This window comes from Lonchura striata, chromosome 8 (assembly GCF_046129695.1).
Source record: "Lonchura striata isolate bLonStr1 chromosome 8, bLonStr1.mat, whole genome shotgun sequence".
Lineage (NCBI taxonomy): Eukaryota > Metazoa > Chordata > Aves > Passeriformes > Estrildidae > Lonchura > Lonchura striata.
Window position 1 is genome coordinate 22016190 of NC_134610.1, and position 18214 is coordinate 22034403.

Sequence of the window (18214 nt, forward strand, 5' to 3'; positions counted from 1 at the left end):
CAATGTCAGCTAAGTACTCAGCTGCAACCAAAATGAAGTATGCTGCATGTTTGTTATGAAACATTAGCCAAGTAACAGAGTCTAAAAAAGATTAGCTCTTACCTATGTATTCAAACTCCTCCTTCAAAGCCATACCATTATGAGAAAAACATTGCTGACATATAAGGGCATACCTAGAAAACATTAATAATATATAGCAACATATCCTTAAGTAATAACACACTGGAGGGAGAAGCATTTTACCTTACATACTGACCAATAACTTAAACCTTTTCTTCCAAAAGGTGATTTCTACAATGAAATTATTAACCTTGAAAGCAAACTATATTTGTAGATTAAATAGTACTTTTTGAAGTTGGTTTAACCACAGTGAAATAGTCTCAGCTACACTTTAAACTATGGTTCAATATATTTTTAATATCATCAGTGTCAGAAAATAACATCCAAATTAAGCTTTTATTTCGTTAGAATACAGTTAATATGAAAAGTAACCATAGTAAATATGTTCAGTTCTGATAAGTTTGGACAGTTCTGAAGGCAATCTGAAAGACATTTATAACAGATATAAAGCTAAAGTGCTGAGGCAAATGCTTTCTTTTTTTTAGTTCAAAATATAAGTCATTCACCCACTTGAACACAGATCTTTCTTTGTATCACACAGCTAATATTACTCAGAACAGAGGTTAGGTTTGCTTAAATATTTCCCTGCAAAGATCTTTCAAGTGAAGCATTGAGAAAGAACCATTTCTCAATTATGAAAATTATGGGACAAGTTCATTTATAATTCTTTTAAACTTGATATGGCTTAAACAAAAAGGTTAAGAAGCTTGCTTTCCCCTAAGTGTTTAGATATTTTTTAAAGAACATTTTACCTGTTCTGAGGACCATCACCAACCAAATACTCAATAACTCTATCCACAACTCCTCTTTCTCGAGGAAGAACAGGTCTTGCCAAAGGAGGGCCTGGAGGATGAAGACCTAGAACATGGATTATATCAAAAATTATTTTCCATTGTATAAAAATGTATTATATTTTATTGCATGTGCTAGTGTAACAAAACAATTGCAGCTATTTAATACACATGGGCATAATTTTTAGTCCACCAGGAAAGCTGCAAGATTCTTCAATCCACAATAGTTGAAAATTCTTCTGCTCGTTTAGCTTATAATTTTATTAAATCACTCAATTTTTACACTTTGGACATGTAATTAAACTATTTAATTTCTAAAGAAGTTAACATACCAATAGTATTTGATGGTTAACAAATAGAGGCTTTTTAAGAAAGAACAACTTAACTAAGTTCTCCTCATATACACTCAGCTCTGCAAATTTACTCTTGTAGTTTACACCAACAAATCTGCCAAAATCAATGGCAACAGTAGAAGAACTAGATATCAGGGCAACCCAGTCTGCTGGAAGGTGTCCTGTCCATGGCATGGAGGTTTCAAAGAAATTATCTTTAAAATCCCTTAAAATCCAAACCATTCTATGATTTTATGAAGATGTCACCACAGAACACCCCCTGATTTCTGTGTAATTACTATACCACATGAGCATACCCTCAGTGTACATTGAGTCTACACATTAAACCTGTCCAGCTGTTTGTCATTTTGGTAATCCCACAGTTAATGACTAGTTGGATGCTTTCAGCTTTATGCTTAATCCAAGAAGCCAGAAGGCCACTATAAAGACACTATTTCACTCTTGTATTTAACAAACCACTATCAGAATTAAACTCCTTTAAGAGCAATGGTTGGTTCTTTTTCACCTCTATATTTAAACCAGAACACTGACACAAGTTTCTCTTTCCATAAAGTTTAAAAAGTCTAGTCCATTGTACAAGACTACTGCAAACTGCCAGTTTCCATTTATATTGCTTTGAGTTCTTATGTCTACTTTCTCTTGCAGCCTTAAAACAGAATACACTAGGGCTAACATAAGAAACTCCAGTTTGATTCATTCCAACGAGACCATTTGAGTAACTAAGCGTGGAGAGGAAACATTTTACATTTAAGCACCAGAAGTATTATGTTACAGTACTTCCAACAAACAGTCCTGAGTGTAAGATAATGCAGGAAGAAAGGGGAACATTTAATTGGGGAAGAGATGGGGACACTTAAAACCTATTCCCATAATACCTTTATGAATTACATTTAAAGTCCACAAAACTAACTAGACAATGTTTGAGTAAGACAATGAACCAGTCTTTCAGAACTCTCCAGCTGGGACAAAACAGTTCAGTTTCAAGTCACTCCAAGACAAAATTGTGACACCTTACAAATAAGACTTGGTTTAAACCATTGACAAAATTACTTTTAAAAATGCAAAATTCCTATGCAGGCTCAATATAGCTAAGATGGTTAGACAAAAAAAAAATCAGTGAGTATTAGCAGATTTCATAGTGACATGAGCACATGGCAACCTGAAGTCCTGTATGAACTAAGTATATGCAATTCATGGAAATGAAATACTGAAAGTGCAAAAAGAGAGCAATGTTTTTTTCTGAGAAGAGTTCTGGCTTGTAACTATTCTCACTCCATACAGTAAAAACAGATACAGAAACAGCATGGCTTAAAAGAAAGCCTTTAGTGACTACAGAAGTAAGCCAACAATTCTCTTTTCAAATTGCTGTATGTTTCCAGCATTCTTCTTGATGCATGTTTCACAGAATCCCCCATAATGACCAATAAATAAAAGGAAGCTAAAGGGTAACACAAACTAAAATAACTGTCTCAATATACAAAAGTAAAACAGATTAGACACATTGTCTAAAAATGCAAAATAGGATTTTTTTTTAATCCAAAGGACAACTAATAGAGTATAGTTTGTTAGTATGTTGAATTAATTCAGAAGGACATTTAATTGAAAGATATTGTGTTTAAAAAAGCAGCCTTCAAGCTTTTCAGGATTGTTTAGATTTAGTTTTCTTATAGCAACTTAGCATGAGGACATGCACAGTCATAGCTTCTAGCACCTTGATAAACATAGACATGTTTTGCATGTAACATGCACCTCCTAAGCAGAGTATTCACAAAATATGCTGAGTTGGAAGGGACCCATCTGAATCCCTGAGTCCAGCTCCTGGCCCAAAAATCACACCATGTACCCGAGAGCCCAGGCCAAATGCTTCTCAAACTCATGTCAGGCTTGGTGGTGTGACCACTTCCATGGGGAGCCCATGCCAGTGCTCTGGGTGAAAAACCTTTCCCTGATAACCAACCTAAACCTCCCCAACTCAGCTTTGTGCCATTTCTTTGGGCCACCAGAGTGAAGAGATCAGTGCCTGCCCCCCTGCTTCCCCTCATGAGGATGCTGAAGACCACAGTGAAGTCTCTCCTCTTCTTCAGGCTGAATGAATCAAGTATCTCAGCTACCCCTTGTAAATCTTCAGCTCCAGACCAGGGTAAAGACAACACAGCAAGTCTTGCTATTCAATAACCTGTTCCAAAATGGGCTTCATGTTTAAGTATAGCACTAAAAGTAACTGCCAGCAAATTATCATTTCAAGCTTCCTACCTTTAAATCTTCACAAACAGAAGAAACAAAGCAAAAGGTAACTAAGGGCAGATTGTAATACTTTGTGGTAAACCTCATGCTCAATGCCACATATTGTAGGAATCAAATATTTTCAGCAATGCCCTCTTGTAGTGCTACACATAGAACAAGACTAATCTTGACATTAAGGCTGTACTAATTCTAACAGCACATCTTTCAAGACACATCTTGTCAATATTGGATATTTGACCTAAACAGACTGTCTTAATTTCTAGCAGCACAAGAAAACTCATTCAGAAAACACTGCAATTTACAATCCATCAATTAAGTATAAAAAAATTCCATACTCAATACACATGTTTTTTAAAATAGATCTTATTTTCACAAACAAGAGAAATTAATTCAGGAGATAAGAATCAGTGAATGGATTTCCAAGTTATCCCTGTATTCTGTCCACAAGTAGGAACCTAGATCAAGAAAACCATTGCAGCAGCAAGAGAGAACAAACTCGGTGCAATATAAACTGTATTCTGCTATTGCTGTCCAAAGCAGAGGCCAGGCAAAATTAATTTCCTGAGTTTTACAGAAACCTGAAAGATCCAATACTTCCATCAGAAAAAGGCACTGATACATTCTGCAATAAAATTAAATCCCTAGAATAATTTTTTGAATACCTGGTTTACACTCAAATGTTTACTTAGACCTTTATTCAGAAGACCAAGTTTTCATATGACTTGTAAATCACCAATATAAGAAGTTTCTAAAAGTCAATAAACAAAGTAAAAATTGAATAAAGTTACCTAGAATGAAGCATCAGAATATATTCCAACAACAACTTCAATTACCTGCCTACTAATAACTCAAACCAACCATCTTAGTTCTCATGCTGTTATGGACACCAGTAATTAATATAAACATCAAAAGCAATCATTGTAGAAAGACTGGTCATTTTTGCAAAGCTTGGCAAACTCTCAACTACCTGCTGATTATTAATTTTCAAACATATGGAAGCTCTGTGGTGATACACGTTAAATTGATTCTCCCCTACGAAATATAGTACCACAAAAATGAATTATTAATCTTCTGTAAAATAAAGATAATTAAGGCTATTCATATTTGTTGCAGGCCATGCATAAACTTAGATGCCATATTATTCTTACAGATACTGAGTTTCTGAACTTTTCACTACAGCTACATGACTGAGATTTTTATATGCCTGGAAAGTTAGGGAAAATTCAAGAAAAAAGAGGGTTTCCATATTAACTGACAATTGCAGTGGCTCCCATTGTTTTCTATGGCAAAGTAATGTGTTAGGTCAAAATTCCAGTTATTTAGTGAAGGGAAAAGTGCCTGTAAGGCATTATCACAAAAACTACATTAAAAATTTTATATCACAAGCTTGGCAACTGTCCTTTCAAACAAGTCAGTTACTTTATTTTCCTCCTTCCTCTAAAACATTTATGCAGTAAAGGCTGAATTTCATCCAGCTTATTTAACGTGCCTGAATCTTCCCCTAAAAATAAAGCTATTATACAGCTAATACTTTATTCCACAGTCAGCTTCCTTAAAAAGAAGCATGAAATTTTAAACCTAGTATGGAGTTTTTGGTAATCAGATATCAGGAAATGTGGTTTGCAACCAAATGACCAATTTCCTGGTGCAAGGAGCTAATTTCTGGTACTTTGAGATAATCAAGACTTACTAATAACTTGTCTTTACAGTTCACTTCAGGGATAAAAACAAATTTAGCAGTTTCATAACACAAGTAAAGCACTACTAACATCAAATAAGGCTTAATGGAATCTAAAGAGAAGGGATATCACCATTTTCCATGACAAGTTTATTCCACTACACTAAACAACAGGAAAAGGCATTTTAACATTAGGTTTCCCCAAGAGCTTAGAGAGCAGGCATCAATATATAATCTACAGCTCTACTTTTTGATTGTATCATGGAAGTCAGTAAAGAAGGACATACAGTTGGTAAAACTCAAGCAGCTTCAAGTAAAAATCAGAAACACAGGGCAGATAAAAATATTCTTGATCCCTGCACATAGAGCAAAGAACTACTCCACATTAAAGTGGTGCTCATGAGATCCTTGGCAAGTTGTGCCCCTTCTATATTCAAGACAGCATTTCATCTCCTTTCTTGCCTTGTGATCCAACTTGTCAAACATCCCACAAAGAATAAAAGGACCGGCACAAACCCACACACAGCTTTACCACCCACAAGGAACATGAGAACGGTGCTGCCCACCCAAAATGCTCAAATTTTGCAATCTTTCCAATGCAATTTAGTTCATATTCTATTTATTAAAAGTCCATCCCATCTAAACACCAAATAAGAAATCAAGGGAAAAACACTTTCAGAATATGAAACCAAATTTTAAGAACTACTCATTCATACCAGATTTCAACCCGTTGCTAGTCTCTGGACTCTTGTAGCAAAACAACAATTCCATTATAGTATTCAGCTACAACACAGACAACTTCTCTGCTGTATTTGGTATTCCACACTTTAATCTGTGAGTATAGGCTGCATGACTATACCTTCTAGAGTAAAAATTTAAATGTCAAGATCTATGTTAAAAAAATATGTGCAGGGTTTAGTGAGAAGCATGAATGTATTCTGAAAGTGTTCTCCTCTGCACCTGATTTATACAAGCAAAGAGCTCTTCTAAACTAAGAACATAAAAAGGTATGCTATATTGTTGACTACAGAATACTGCAAAGTTTTATTGCCATTTAAACAAAGAAGCCATAACAGTTAAATGAGCTCATGCAATAGGTTTCAGCATCAAAAGGTGCCAGCTGTAAAGAGTTATGGCTAATTGAATATGGAACTCCTGCTTAATCAGATAACTGCTCTGCTATTTCCAAATGAAATGCCATTTCCATACTGTCTGAAAATGGCCTCTTTTATTGGTAACCAGAGAAAACAATATAAACTGTAAATAACATTAAGTGCTGTGTTTACCCATTCCAGGCACTGAAGTAGCAGGGGATCCAGGGCGCCTTGGTAAAACATTGGACGGCAAGGATGGCGCAGCAGTTCTCTCCGGGAGCCCGCTCGGAGCTGGGCTGTCTCTCTGCAGATTAGGAGCTGCTGGAAGAGGGAGCTTCGGAGAGCCTTGTTTAGGAGTCACAGGTGGGGGTGTAGAAGCATTTCTTTGAGCTGCAGTCCTCTGACGAATTTCTAACAAGAATATGTACATACTGAATTTAATATTTAGCATGAGCAAGATATTACTGAAAGTGTGTTAATATTGTTACACCAATTAGCAAATTACAGAATCAAACAAAACCAGGAAGGTCTAAAACTAAACATCATCTGAGCATGTCATAGAAGTAAATACCAGATAGAATACTGTATTTCAATTGTCATAACTGTTAAATACTTTGGGCAAAATTCTTCTAGAAGGAAATTAGAGAGCAGAATCATAGTATCTGCTAAGGCAGAACACTGGACACACAAACATCTAGAATCGAACAACAATGTATAGAATTGACCACTTTTTACTCCATGGTTTAAAAATGCTTCCAAGTATTTAGCTTTCCATGGGACCAAAACCATTCAGTATCCACTATGTCCAGGTTAGGTGCCCAAAGTTAGGAAAAAAACAAAATCAGATTGGATAAATGAAACTATTCTAAAACCAGAAGAAAAGGAAATGTTTCATTCAGGTGATAGTTTCACTTGCTTGTTTCAGTATCCCCATCGTCAAACCACCTGCATGGATTCTCACAAAGCAAGAATGGGCTCTGCCAGAACACATGCCCACTTTCACCTCTTCTCACACCACTATCAGTTACTATTAAATCACAGTTATGAAAAATATTTCCTCAGTTATTCTTACATGAAGCCAAATATCACGAGAGTAATCTACCACGGTTTGAATGTTGTGACAGTCATGCAAGCCTGACATTCACATACTATTGCAACAAATCAAACAGAAATGTAACCATTGCTTTAGGTCTGCAGATATTTACATGATTAACAAGTAGCAGGTTAGTCTCTACAGGGACACCCCAGTACACACCTAAAGCTGTAATACCCTACAGAGTTAGTTTATAATACCATGTCACTTTGAGCCACCTTGCATGTCTTCCTTCACAACAAATGGAATTTAACACTACATTTGGACTTTAAAATCACTTCCACAAGTTTCAAGATTAGAGAGATTTTATCTGCTGACCTTGTGTCAAGCTGGAAGAGTTTAATGCTTAGCAGGCAGTTTACAGGACCACTGGCAACCAGCCCTGGAAAATGGGTGTGCTGAGTGTGAAGGAACAATCCCTGTCCCCTAAAGTACAACACTAAAATGCTAAGCTCCTGCTGTGGATGGAGGAGGTGAGCATGCTACTTCAGCTGGCACCAGCTGAGAAAGAGCTGCTATCACTGAAGCACCAGGTCAAATGTAACAGTTCTGTGGGAATACAGCCAATCTAGTGCCATGAAAATTGCTACATACATAGGTTATGGTCTTGCCTACTTATCTCTACATATAAATAGGATTAATACACAAGAGTAGAAAGAATTAAAAATTCTTTGGAATCACTGCTTTAAAAACTACAAGTTTAAAAACTACAGTCTTAATAAAAATACATCTAGTTAAGTTTCCTACAAAGCAGAATAAATCACTAGTTTTCCCCTGCCACATCATGTGCATGGCTGCATTACTTCACACAACTTCATCGTCCAAATTACATCAATGAGTCTGAAAGTTCTGTATTTTAATTTGATTTTAACAAGTATGTTTGCCCCCTCACTATTTCAGCTGTTCAGAATCTGGAAACCAGGATTAATTGGTGAGGTAGTTGCAGAGATTGCATCAGCATTTCCTTGGTGACTTGCTTCTCGTTTGAAAACTGCTCCTGTGTTGAGAGTTTTATCTGAAGTAAGAATTCATCTATGATAAACCTCCCCATTCACATGTCTTCAAGATTTTTTTGTGAGAGACATAAGCAGTAACCTTTCAAGTTTTACTGCACTAGGATGACTGCATTCTCTGTGCCATCTGACCAACAGGCATGGCCCATCTCCAAATACAAAATACTGATTAAAACCTATGATTTACAGTTAAGTTTGTGTTATAGTTTCCAGTCCTATGTTAGTTTCAAAAATTAAGCTAAAAGGTAGGCAATTTCTCAAGTCTTCTCAGGTCCACATATGCACAAAAAAAAGAGTGATAAATATAAAGCCTAATTCCACCTGTTCCAAGATCATTTTAAACATCTGTAAAGATATCTTAATCCATTATTTTTTCATTACAAAACCCTCTTTATTATTGTTGTATATAAAAAATGCCCAAGACCATTACTGTACTACATATGGATGTTACTTTTACATTTTGAAGGCTGTCTTTCTAGATCATGTGGTTTAAGCATATTAATTTTAATTGTTTAAGAGCACTGAGTCTGTCTCAATAGGTCATGGCTATATTCACATTTATTCTGAGCCCATAATACACTATTTATAAGCAATTTCCAAGCCACCTGCAAGAGCTCTGCCCCTCTTGCCCATTCCTTCTGAAGGGTCATTTTTGGCAAGTCTTCTTTAAACGACTTTCAATTACAAAGATACTGCCACTTTAATGACTCTTTCCCCATATTTCTGTTCCTATAAAGATGCTGAACCAGTACTTTACAGTAAGTATTAGAGAGATATGCTTCAGTAGTTTCAGTTTCATTACAGAGTTAAGAATGCAAGACTCATTGCTAGTTTCCACAAAATAGTGGGTTATTTACAATGCCTTTTCCCCCCCCTTCACTTAGAAGTTCACTTGACTTGCACTCTATTCTGTGATTCATACTTAAGAGAACTTGCCAACATACTGCTGCTCCCCAAGTAAGAGAAGTCACCAGAATCTGCATTATGAGAAAGTGAGAAATGCTCTCCTTGGCACAACCAGCCCATCCATTCCAGTACCTCCTTTCATAGGGTGGCTGCAGATGTTATTCAGTGACAACACACAAATATGAATTTCTGAGGCTTTCATTCCTGATACAATCCCCAAGATCCATAAATGTATTGTCATGGACATGGAGAGTGCAGCCCTGTCTCATCATTTTAGTATCACATAGAGGCCCTTTACCCATGAACTCCCCTAATTCCTGCTCTGTCCTTCCACAATAACAGCCCTAATATTCTTCTGAAGTAACTGAATATGATCTATATACTTCTCAAACTACCTCAAGATGCAACATGTTAAAAATTTGCCTTTTGCAAAGTTCCAGATTTCCATAATTCCAAGTTGCACAACTTAGCCAAAGGAACATGTCCATTGACCTCAACACTAACACAAGTTACAGCTACTGCTAATGTAGTTTTAATGAAGTTTTTACGTTTTCCAAGGATTTTCTTCAGTAATGATATTTGTGTATCCAAAAGTCAATGGCACGAAAACAGAAAAATAGCTTAAAAATGGAACTTTTATTCTCCAAACACACTGCAGTTCAAATTCTGCAGTTACCAGCATTGGACACTTCAGACATAAGCAGACACATTACTTAAGAGCTATCTACTCAACTGATGATTCAGTATGAGCTCTTAAAGACTATTACACTACTGCAGTGGTGAAGCAGTGACATGTTTCATGTTTACAAGCATAACTATTTTATTTTTTTCCTCACTCAAAACACCTTGATTTTTGCAAAGAATAATACCTTATTTTCATAGAGCTATATTACAGGTCAATATACAGTTTATGTAACTTGTTGGCTTTAGCACCCAAGACCAACCAAGCATTTTCTTCCTTCCTCTTCATGCCTATATCCATCCCACAGCCTGCAACCATCTTTTATTGCATTACTTTTTTGTTCAGGTCACAGTGTGATCTCATTTACAATACAGCCCTGCTAACAGTCATATTTGCAAAATTGAAAGAGCAGGTACCAACAACAGGATATTGCTGATAAATATTTCACTGCAAATATATTCTTACACTATTTTTCCTCCATGGCCAAAGTACTAAAGTATATATTCATTAACTATACCCCCTAAAAAACATTTCTGAACATATAAAATTGCACTTAAATTTTCAAATTCCTTTCCTTCTGGATTTTGTGATGTTTTTTATGCAAAATACAAGATCGATCTAAATGATCTGTTAAAACTACCATTATTTATTTCAGCAGTACATGTCAAAATCACAAAAATTGTGAGAAGAGCTAAACACACAGGAAAATTGGGCTGCTACCAGTTGTTTTTCCAAGAACCAACTATTACGCAATACTGATTAAACCTTTGTACCAATTAGTATGATGTGCAAACGCTCATCTCAACCAGTAAGGAAAAATCATACAAACTAACTAACTGCCTCATACACAACATTGTCCAACTTGATTATATATATTGGTTATTGTTTATCACCTTTTCAAAAAGACTCAGTTACAGAGCTCAAGAAAATGAGTTCTGTTGCTTGGCTAGCTTACGTCCAAAGTGAGTAAAGAGAAGGTCAGGGAAGCTTTAATGTTAACTTGCTAAAAGCTATTTTATTATTCTAAACCACTCTAATTCTATCACATACTACATGCACCAAATTATACCACAACCACATAAAGGTGTCATCTAGTTACAGTAAGTTATATACTGCACAGAACAGAAGCTGATATTAATTTTGGGCAGATATTTAGTGTAAACAGCAATAACCTAGTAGGTTTTTTGATAGCTAAGAATTGAAAAAATTACTGCATATAACAAGTATTATTTAGTAAGTATTTGGAAATTAAGTCTCCATAATTTCACAAGTCAAAGGCAAGCATAGCTTGTCTCTCTTGAACTATAACACACCTCCAAAATAGAATAGTCTGACTAACCACTTACACAGGGCAAAAAGCTGCACCAATTCCAAATTCAATGTGTTAGAAGACAGATCGGAAAAAAAACCTAAATTGTGCTGTATATGAGCAAAGTTACATTGACTCATAGAATCATTTAGGATGGAAAAGACCCTTAAGATCATAAAATCCAACCATAAGCCATGACAATTTACAACATTTATTTGCCAAAATTCTTTCCAAAGCTAAACTACACTTTTATTCAGGATCAAGCAAGAATGCCCATGCACCTCAAAAAGTTGAATGTTTGAAAGACAATTGCATATTTTCTCAGTGGCATCCCCACTTAGAGGTTATTGGTTCACACCATGACAGTCTCAGAAAGCATTCTTTGCAAATGAAACTGCACTAAAAGATTCCTTCCACCAAGCCATGAGACCAATTTACAGCTAGCTCTAAATAAAAACTTCAAAGCACAGATAGCATGGGTAAACTCCTCAGCAACAACTGTTTCACATATCTATTCATACCACACTTATTAACGTAGACCACAGCCTACAGTGACTGTCTCTCAGAAATAATTCTAACTCTCTCAGAACCTCTCCCTCCCAGCCCTTACAACAGTCAAGACACAATCAACACAACACAGCATATGTGGGATCCAACTGATCTGCTTTTGTCTGACTGGATCAAAAGCAGGGGCACTACGCTTTGGGAACCCAAACAAACACAAGACTAATTAATAGACACTAACCGACTCACTTCTCATCACTGCTCCTTACACAACCTGGGTAGAGGGGAAGAGATCAGTCATGTACCCCCTAAGGAGTTTCAAAACTAGTGCTGTTCTCTCTTCATAAAGCCAGAATGACTAAAAACTTATCACTGTCTAATTTATAGATAATTCTCTGCAGATTTCTATATAGAAACACACATTTCCAGGCAGTTTCATCCCCTGGTCAATGTTACTTGCATTCTGCAAACAGATCTGTCACCCTGCTACTGGAGTAATTTCTAGCACAGCTCAAGAAGGATGAATTTTATACAGAGTTTAAAAAGAGCCAAAGACACTACCTACACATTACGGGTATAGCAGAAAATTCTTGGCAACCACCCACGAGCTGTATATTAAGGCAGAGAAAATAACAGGGTGTCAGAATGGCCCTTCATTCTGAACAAAACTATGAATGCTGTAGAAATGGAGTATGGGAAAGACAGGTAAGGAGCAAGCTTGAAAAAAAGCTGTTGTGTCTAGGACAACAGAGGAGGTACTACTGAGGTACTGCACTCAACTATTGACTGTCAATGTCAACTAGTAAGGACAGTTTTAAAATATTTTCATGGCGATTTGAAGCTAAGCAAGAAGATTTGATGATGCAGCTTATAAACATCTTTGCTAGTAAATCCAGGTGCTCTGCACTGAACAAAAGGAGTACTCCAAGAGCAAAAAATAGGAAAAATAGACATTTGGTTACCCACAAGAGTTAAATACAAAGTTGACAATTCTAATACTAAATTCTAAAGCAATCTGTATTTTATGAAAAACCCTGCATATCAGATTCTGCAGTTGTTTTTGAGCATCAGCCCTTTCAGGTTATAAGAACAAGTTAATGACAAAGACTGGTCTTAAAGTGCGAGTACAATCCTCAGTATCAGAGTACCAGGCAGCCTTTATACTACGTTCCTACAAGCATTTCAGTTTAACTACAGCATATTACACTCAACCTTAACAAAAATTAACTGTTGACTGTCTGCATAAATATTTGCATAAATACAACATTTTTAATGTTGGCATTCTACTATGTGTGAGATCTTCTGAGTTTTGAAACTCGTGTGGTCAATCTAGAAACAAGGCTTCCTTGAAACACATGCAAGTTTTTATTTTATTCAAAGGCACCATTAAATGGAACAATGTAAACCAGTAAAGAACTGTCCATTCTTTGCAACTAAAAAGTAGCTGAATTATGCACCAGCTTCTCATTCCTCTCTAGGCACCTAATAGAAGTAGCTTAAGTACTGCATTAGGAAAGGTCTAACTAGCCATAAATAGAAACACAACTGAAAAGCTAAGTCAATGAATATTGCACAAGATTTGAAAACACCTTAGTATTCTAGAAAAGTTGCAAGTATGTCACAAGTTCATTTTCTCTCAGCTTTAACATCAAGCAGTATTAAATATCCTGCTGTCTAGAAAATCAGGCTTTAGTAATAGATCCCCTGCCTGAAAAATACAGAACAGTAATGGGCATAGCCTAATGAACAGTCTATTAACCCTAAATAAAGGTCAATTGATCTACAAATTTTATCATAGACAGACTTCTAGACCAGAAATTGCTGTGAAAGATGAGTATCTATGCTAAAGAGCACCCGTTTTACAGGGCTATTACCTTGTCCAGGTCTTGGGGTTGCAGATGTTCCACCAGATGGTAGTTCAGTCTCCTGCCAATTAATTATATATAACATTATCTGAATGCTCAGCTCCATAGTACCTTTCATATTACACCAGTATCAATAACAAGACTCACCTTTGCACTTGATTCCGGATCAAACCTTTCAAGGATTAGTTTAGCAGTCTTGTACGTTTCCTTTTCCATTACTTCCTCAAGCTGGAAACAGAAAGATTCCACACATCAATAGATAATTTTTTAAAATATTTCCCCCCACTACAGCCTCCCATTTACAAGCATCTTATCAATGTTACCAAAAGCCAAAGCTCATCCATGAACCACCAGTACCTTTTTCAGATACCTAAAGATTTGCTGCATTCAATCGAAAATAAATTTTGCTTTCAAAAATAGTTTCCAAACTCTAATGAACTACTTGTACTTAACAGCTTTATTGCAAGGAAACACCAAATATTGCTAATTGTTTACATATAATGAGGAGAATAATTACAAGCACCAACTTCAATAATGGAATGTGCAAAAATCTATCAGCCATCATTATTGGAAGTTATTAGACATGACAAGCAAATGACAGGCAATTCCTTAGATTTATTTCCTCATAGCACTTAATGCTATTAATTTAAGGAAGGTCGTTAGCCAAGTGCTTTACAGAATAAAGTCCCTGTGCCAATTAACTGCTGTCAGCATCGATTTTAGATTATTTATTAGCAGAAGCAATTAGCTTGCTGTAAATGCTGTGAAAACTCACTAACTAGAGAACAGCCATGGAATTTGCTCAAATGACTTTAAAGGCTGGATCCACATCTTTACTGCTTCTCAGAAAAAGGAACATGTTAAGAATTTAAATAAAAAAATTTACTGAGAACTATGCATATTTAGGGAGTGTAATTAAAGGATTTCATTATTACAACATTTTATTTACAATGCACTCAAGTGGCTTTATAACTAATACACGGGCTTAATTAAAAAAGGTAATCACTAGTAAAGTATCATTTCAGTGGTTAACAGCCAACATCAGAAGCAGCTTAACTTTAAAACTGAGATAGCTGAAGTTATGACAAATACCTAATATGTATACAAATTATATTACATTTTGCAGTATCTTAAGCAGACCGTTCTTCCTAGATATGCTGACTAATGGCCATGTTCAGCTAAATGTGGGGACTTTGCTTGTTCTGAAGTTTGCTGTTGGCATAAACTGCAAAACTGAAAAGGTCGGTGGTCAAAAAATTAAATTATCTCAAACTCATTTATCACTGCTAAAATAACAAATGGTGCAGGTTAACATGAATTTTATGCCATTATTTAGCTGGTGAGAAAATAAAGTTTCAGCTATTCTGCATACACTGTGCAGGAGTTTTGCATTTAGACAGACCTCAGGATTACAAACAGACCTCAGAAGCTAAATAAAAATTCACTCCATTTAAATGAAATACTGTTTATTCATTTAACACTCACTCCTCCACACATTTCTTGAAGTTTGAGGCAAGGAATACTATCCAGGCTGTTAATTAAGGACTGTTGAAACAAAAGGGAGTGAAGAAGGAAGTAAAAATCTATTTCCTATACTTGTATTTCAGCATCACTTTGGAGTTAACCCACTAACTTTGTAAAATAAATGCCACACAGTGCAATAAGAGCAGAATTAATGACCTAATAGGAAAAATAAAGTATTTATTGCTTATAAAAGTAAAAACTGTAAGACAGACTTTTATACAAAGGGGTAAGGCTAATGAGGTGAAGCTGCAAATTGGGGAAGCATTAACAGTCAGTGCTAATATTTGTCTGCCAAATCAAAATTTAAAAAACCCAATTCACTTCACATCAATGAACATTAAATGCATACTATTGTCTGTACAGCCAAAAAGAAAAATGAGTAATAACTTTCTGCAGGGCAAAGTGACCTTTAGGGGAGAAAAAAAACAGAATGCTCCACCATCACTTGACACTTTCTTTATCTAAAGCACTTTTTGCCACAGCAGTATTAGATAGCATAGTAACTATTTGTGGATACATAAGTTTTGCAACAACAGTTACATTATTTTGAAACATAATTCAGATCTTAATAAAGAAGCATGGTACCACTTTCTCTTCCTGTGAACAATTGTATGGATAAACTCCTTCCCAACAGGCAAACAGAATTCCTGTGGGAATGACATCAGCTGCCTAAATTGAACAGTATAAGTAATGTATTTTAGGCTTCTTGTAAAGGTAAGTTAGCAACCAAAGACTTAAATACTGGCATGGTGCAAACCATTCATTATTCATCATACTACTACATGAGTTCATAAACTGAGAATTACTTGGTATGTCAAACCCAAATTTGAGGACGTCCTTCTTTATGTTCACACAAAGCCACAAAACTCATTTCAGTCCATTTAAAATATACCAGTACACGTAGCAAAAGTTTCATTAAAATTGGAAATGCATTATTTAAGTCACAGTAATGAAGTATACTTTGAACAGATCCACGCCAACATTAAAACCACCAAACTGAGCCTTTGTCAGTAAATAAGATTTTAAACTGTATTTTGAGTTTCCAGTTGCGTATTTTCAGTACTCTAGCATTTACCAATTAGACAAAACTGGGCTTATACAAGAACCAACTCCTAGCAGAGCTTTTATCACATACTCAAGTTATCAAAATATCAATAGTTGTCTACACCTAGAAGGCTGAAGACAAAGTTGATTAGAGAGTAATTATTTCAAGTAACAGAACTCATATGCTTACTAATGTAACTCCAAGACAGCCTTGAAATCAGAATACTTTGGTATTTTTTCCTAGATTAACAGATGCAATTTCTAAACTCTTACCTGAACCGGCTTGGCAATCTGTCGAAGTCTAATATTACACTTAGCCTAGTATTCAGAGTACCTGAGCAAGCTTCAGCAAAGTTTAATTCTAAAATTAGCATAATAATCACTATACTAGCTTTACAACTTTGTCCTCAGGCTAAGAATTAGCCCATCTTTAAGACTGCTGTTCCAGGTAAATTCTCCACTAATTCCCAGCTGTACCAGCTTAATACATGTCCTGTACTCTTGCTTTAATATGCTTAACCCTCTGAACTTGCTCATCTACCCATGTTCATCCTCATTAACTGAGAAACTCTGAGGCCAAAGTCACAGCTAAACAGTCACAAACACAACCACAGTATCCCTCCTTATGATCAAGAAGGGAAACAAAGTTGTATCTTGAAGTAGTGTCTTAATTACAGCTATTTAAGTTAGTCCCTACCCCCCCTTAATAACTGAACAAGCTTTAAAGTATTCACTAGGAAAAAAACAGCACAGTCAATTCTGTGAGAAATATTACACAAACTTTGAGTCAAAGTACAGGATAGACAATACTAATGGTAATTTCCAGATGAATTATCTGTATTTGTCAAGTATTTTACCCACGTGACTTTGACTAAGTCACCAAAGCCAGAAGACAAGTCAAACAGAAATTAATTTCTATTAAGCAGTCACTGCAAACCCACCAGGGCATTATAGCAGATGAGGAGCTTACACCATTTACAGGTAAGCCCTGTAACCACCTTATGTCCCTTCAGCACACAAGCAATGTCTGCAGGGAAAAGGTGGGCCACAGGACTGTAAAACACAAGTACTGTAAGGTTTTTCAAGAGGACAATTGTCTTCAATAGAAGATCTAGCCAGCAATTAAGTAGCTGAGCTGCAACAAAGTGAAAAAGCACAGATGTTGCAGCAGGCTTAGTGCCTAGACAACAATCTGCATTACAAATAAACAGGAAAAACAATTTACTTATCCTAAATACTTTGAGGACAATGTAAATTTCTTAGTAACTAATCCTATTTGCAAACTCAGCAGCAAATCAGAATTCAAGAGGAAAAAATCCTCTCTCCCCATTATTTCACTTGAATTTTGTTTTACTAAAAATTAGCCAAACGCACTCCTAAGAAAGTTAATCAAACAAAACAAAATCAAATCTGAGAATTACCAAAATTAAATTTTACAGAATGCAATTGATTCAGTGTTTTTATCTAAAACACTAATTATATTCTGTCTTATTACCTGCATCCCCTTTCAGCTCATTTCAACATATTCTGTTTTATGTATAATTATCTAATTTTAATGCTTAACTGAATATCTTAAATTATGATGAACCTCCCGAGTGAAAAATACCAACACTGCACTGATTCAAGAGGTTGCAGTAAGTCCTGTGTTTCTGGTTCCTTGCTAGGAGCAAGACACCCACAAGACCATGTGATAATCACTGACTCTGAAAAATAGCTGACTTACACATTATTGGACTTCCCAGAACTCAGATTCACTAATCCTATTTAGAAGTTTGTCTTTAATGACTAAAGCTTGACTTGCTTATATACTCATGGCAATTTATACTCCCAGACTTAAATTCTCCATAGTAACACTATAATTTCAGTATTGTCTATGAAGTATTTATGCAGTTGTCCCATTTTTGTATTGTGCATTGTTTCATCCTGTTTCTTCTACAGTATGTTGTTTTGATGTTTTGAAAAATACACATTTATGTTTTTCCTGATTAATCTTT

The 18214-nt window shown here is 35.7% G+C and overlaps 1 protein-coding gene across 4 annotated transcripts in view; it reads right to left on the reverse strand.

The window, feature by feature from the left end:
* LNPK (lunapark, ER junction formation factor) overlaps nt 1-18214 on the reverse strand; it is a 50439-nt gene that overhangs the window by 18168 nt on the left and 14057 nt on the right. For all 4 annotated transcript variants that reach the window (XR_002467481.3, XM_021552524.2, XM_021552521.2 and 1 more), the window contains exons 7-11: nt 13800-13880; nt 13662-13713; nt 6473-6691; nt 873-978; nt 103-173 (exon numbers count right to left, since the gene is read on the reverse strand). Coding sequence is in view for 3 of the 4 variants with exons in the window: in XM_021552524.2 (XP_021408199.1) it covers nt 103-173; nt 873-978; nt 6473-6691; nt 13662-13713; nt 13800-13880 (529 nt within the window). In the remaining variant the exon portion in view is untranslated. The remainder of the gene's footprint in view (nt 1-102; nt 174-872; nt 979-6472; nt 6692-13661; nt 13714-13799; nt 13881-18214) is intronic.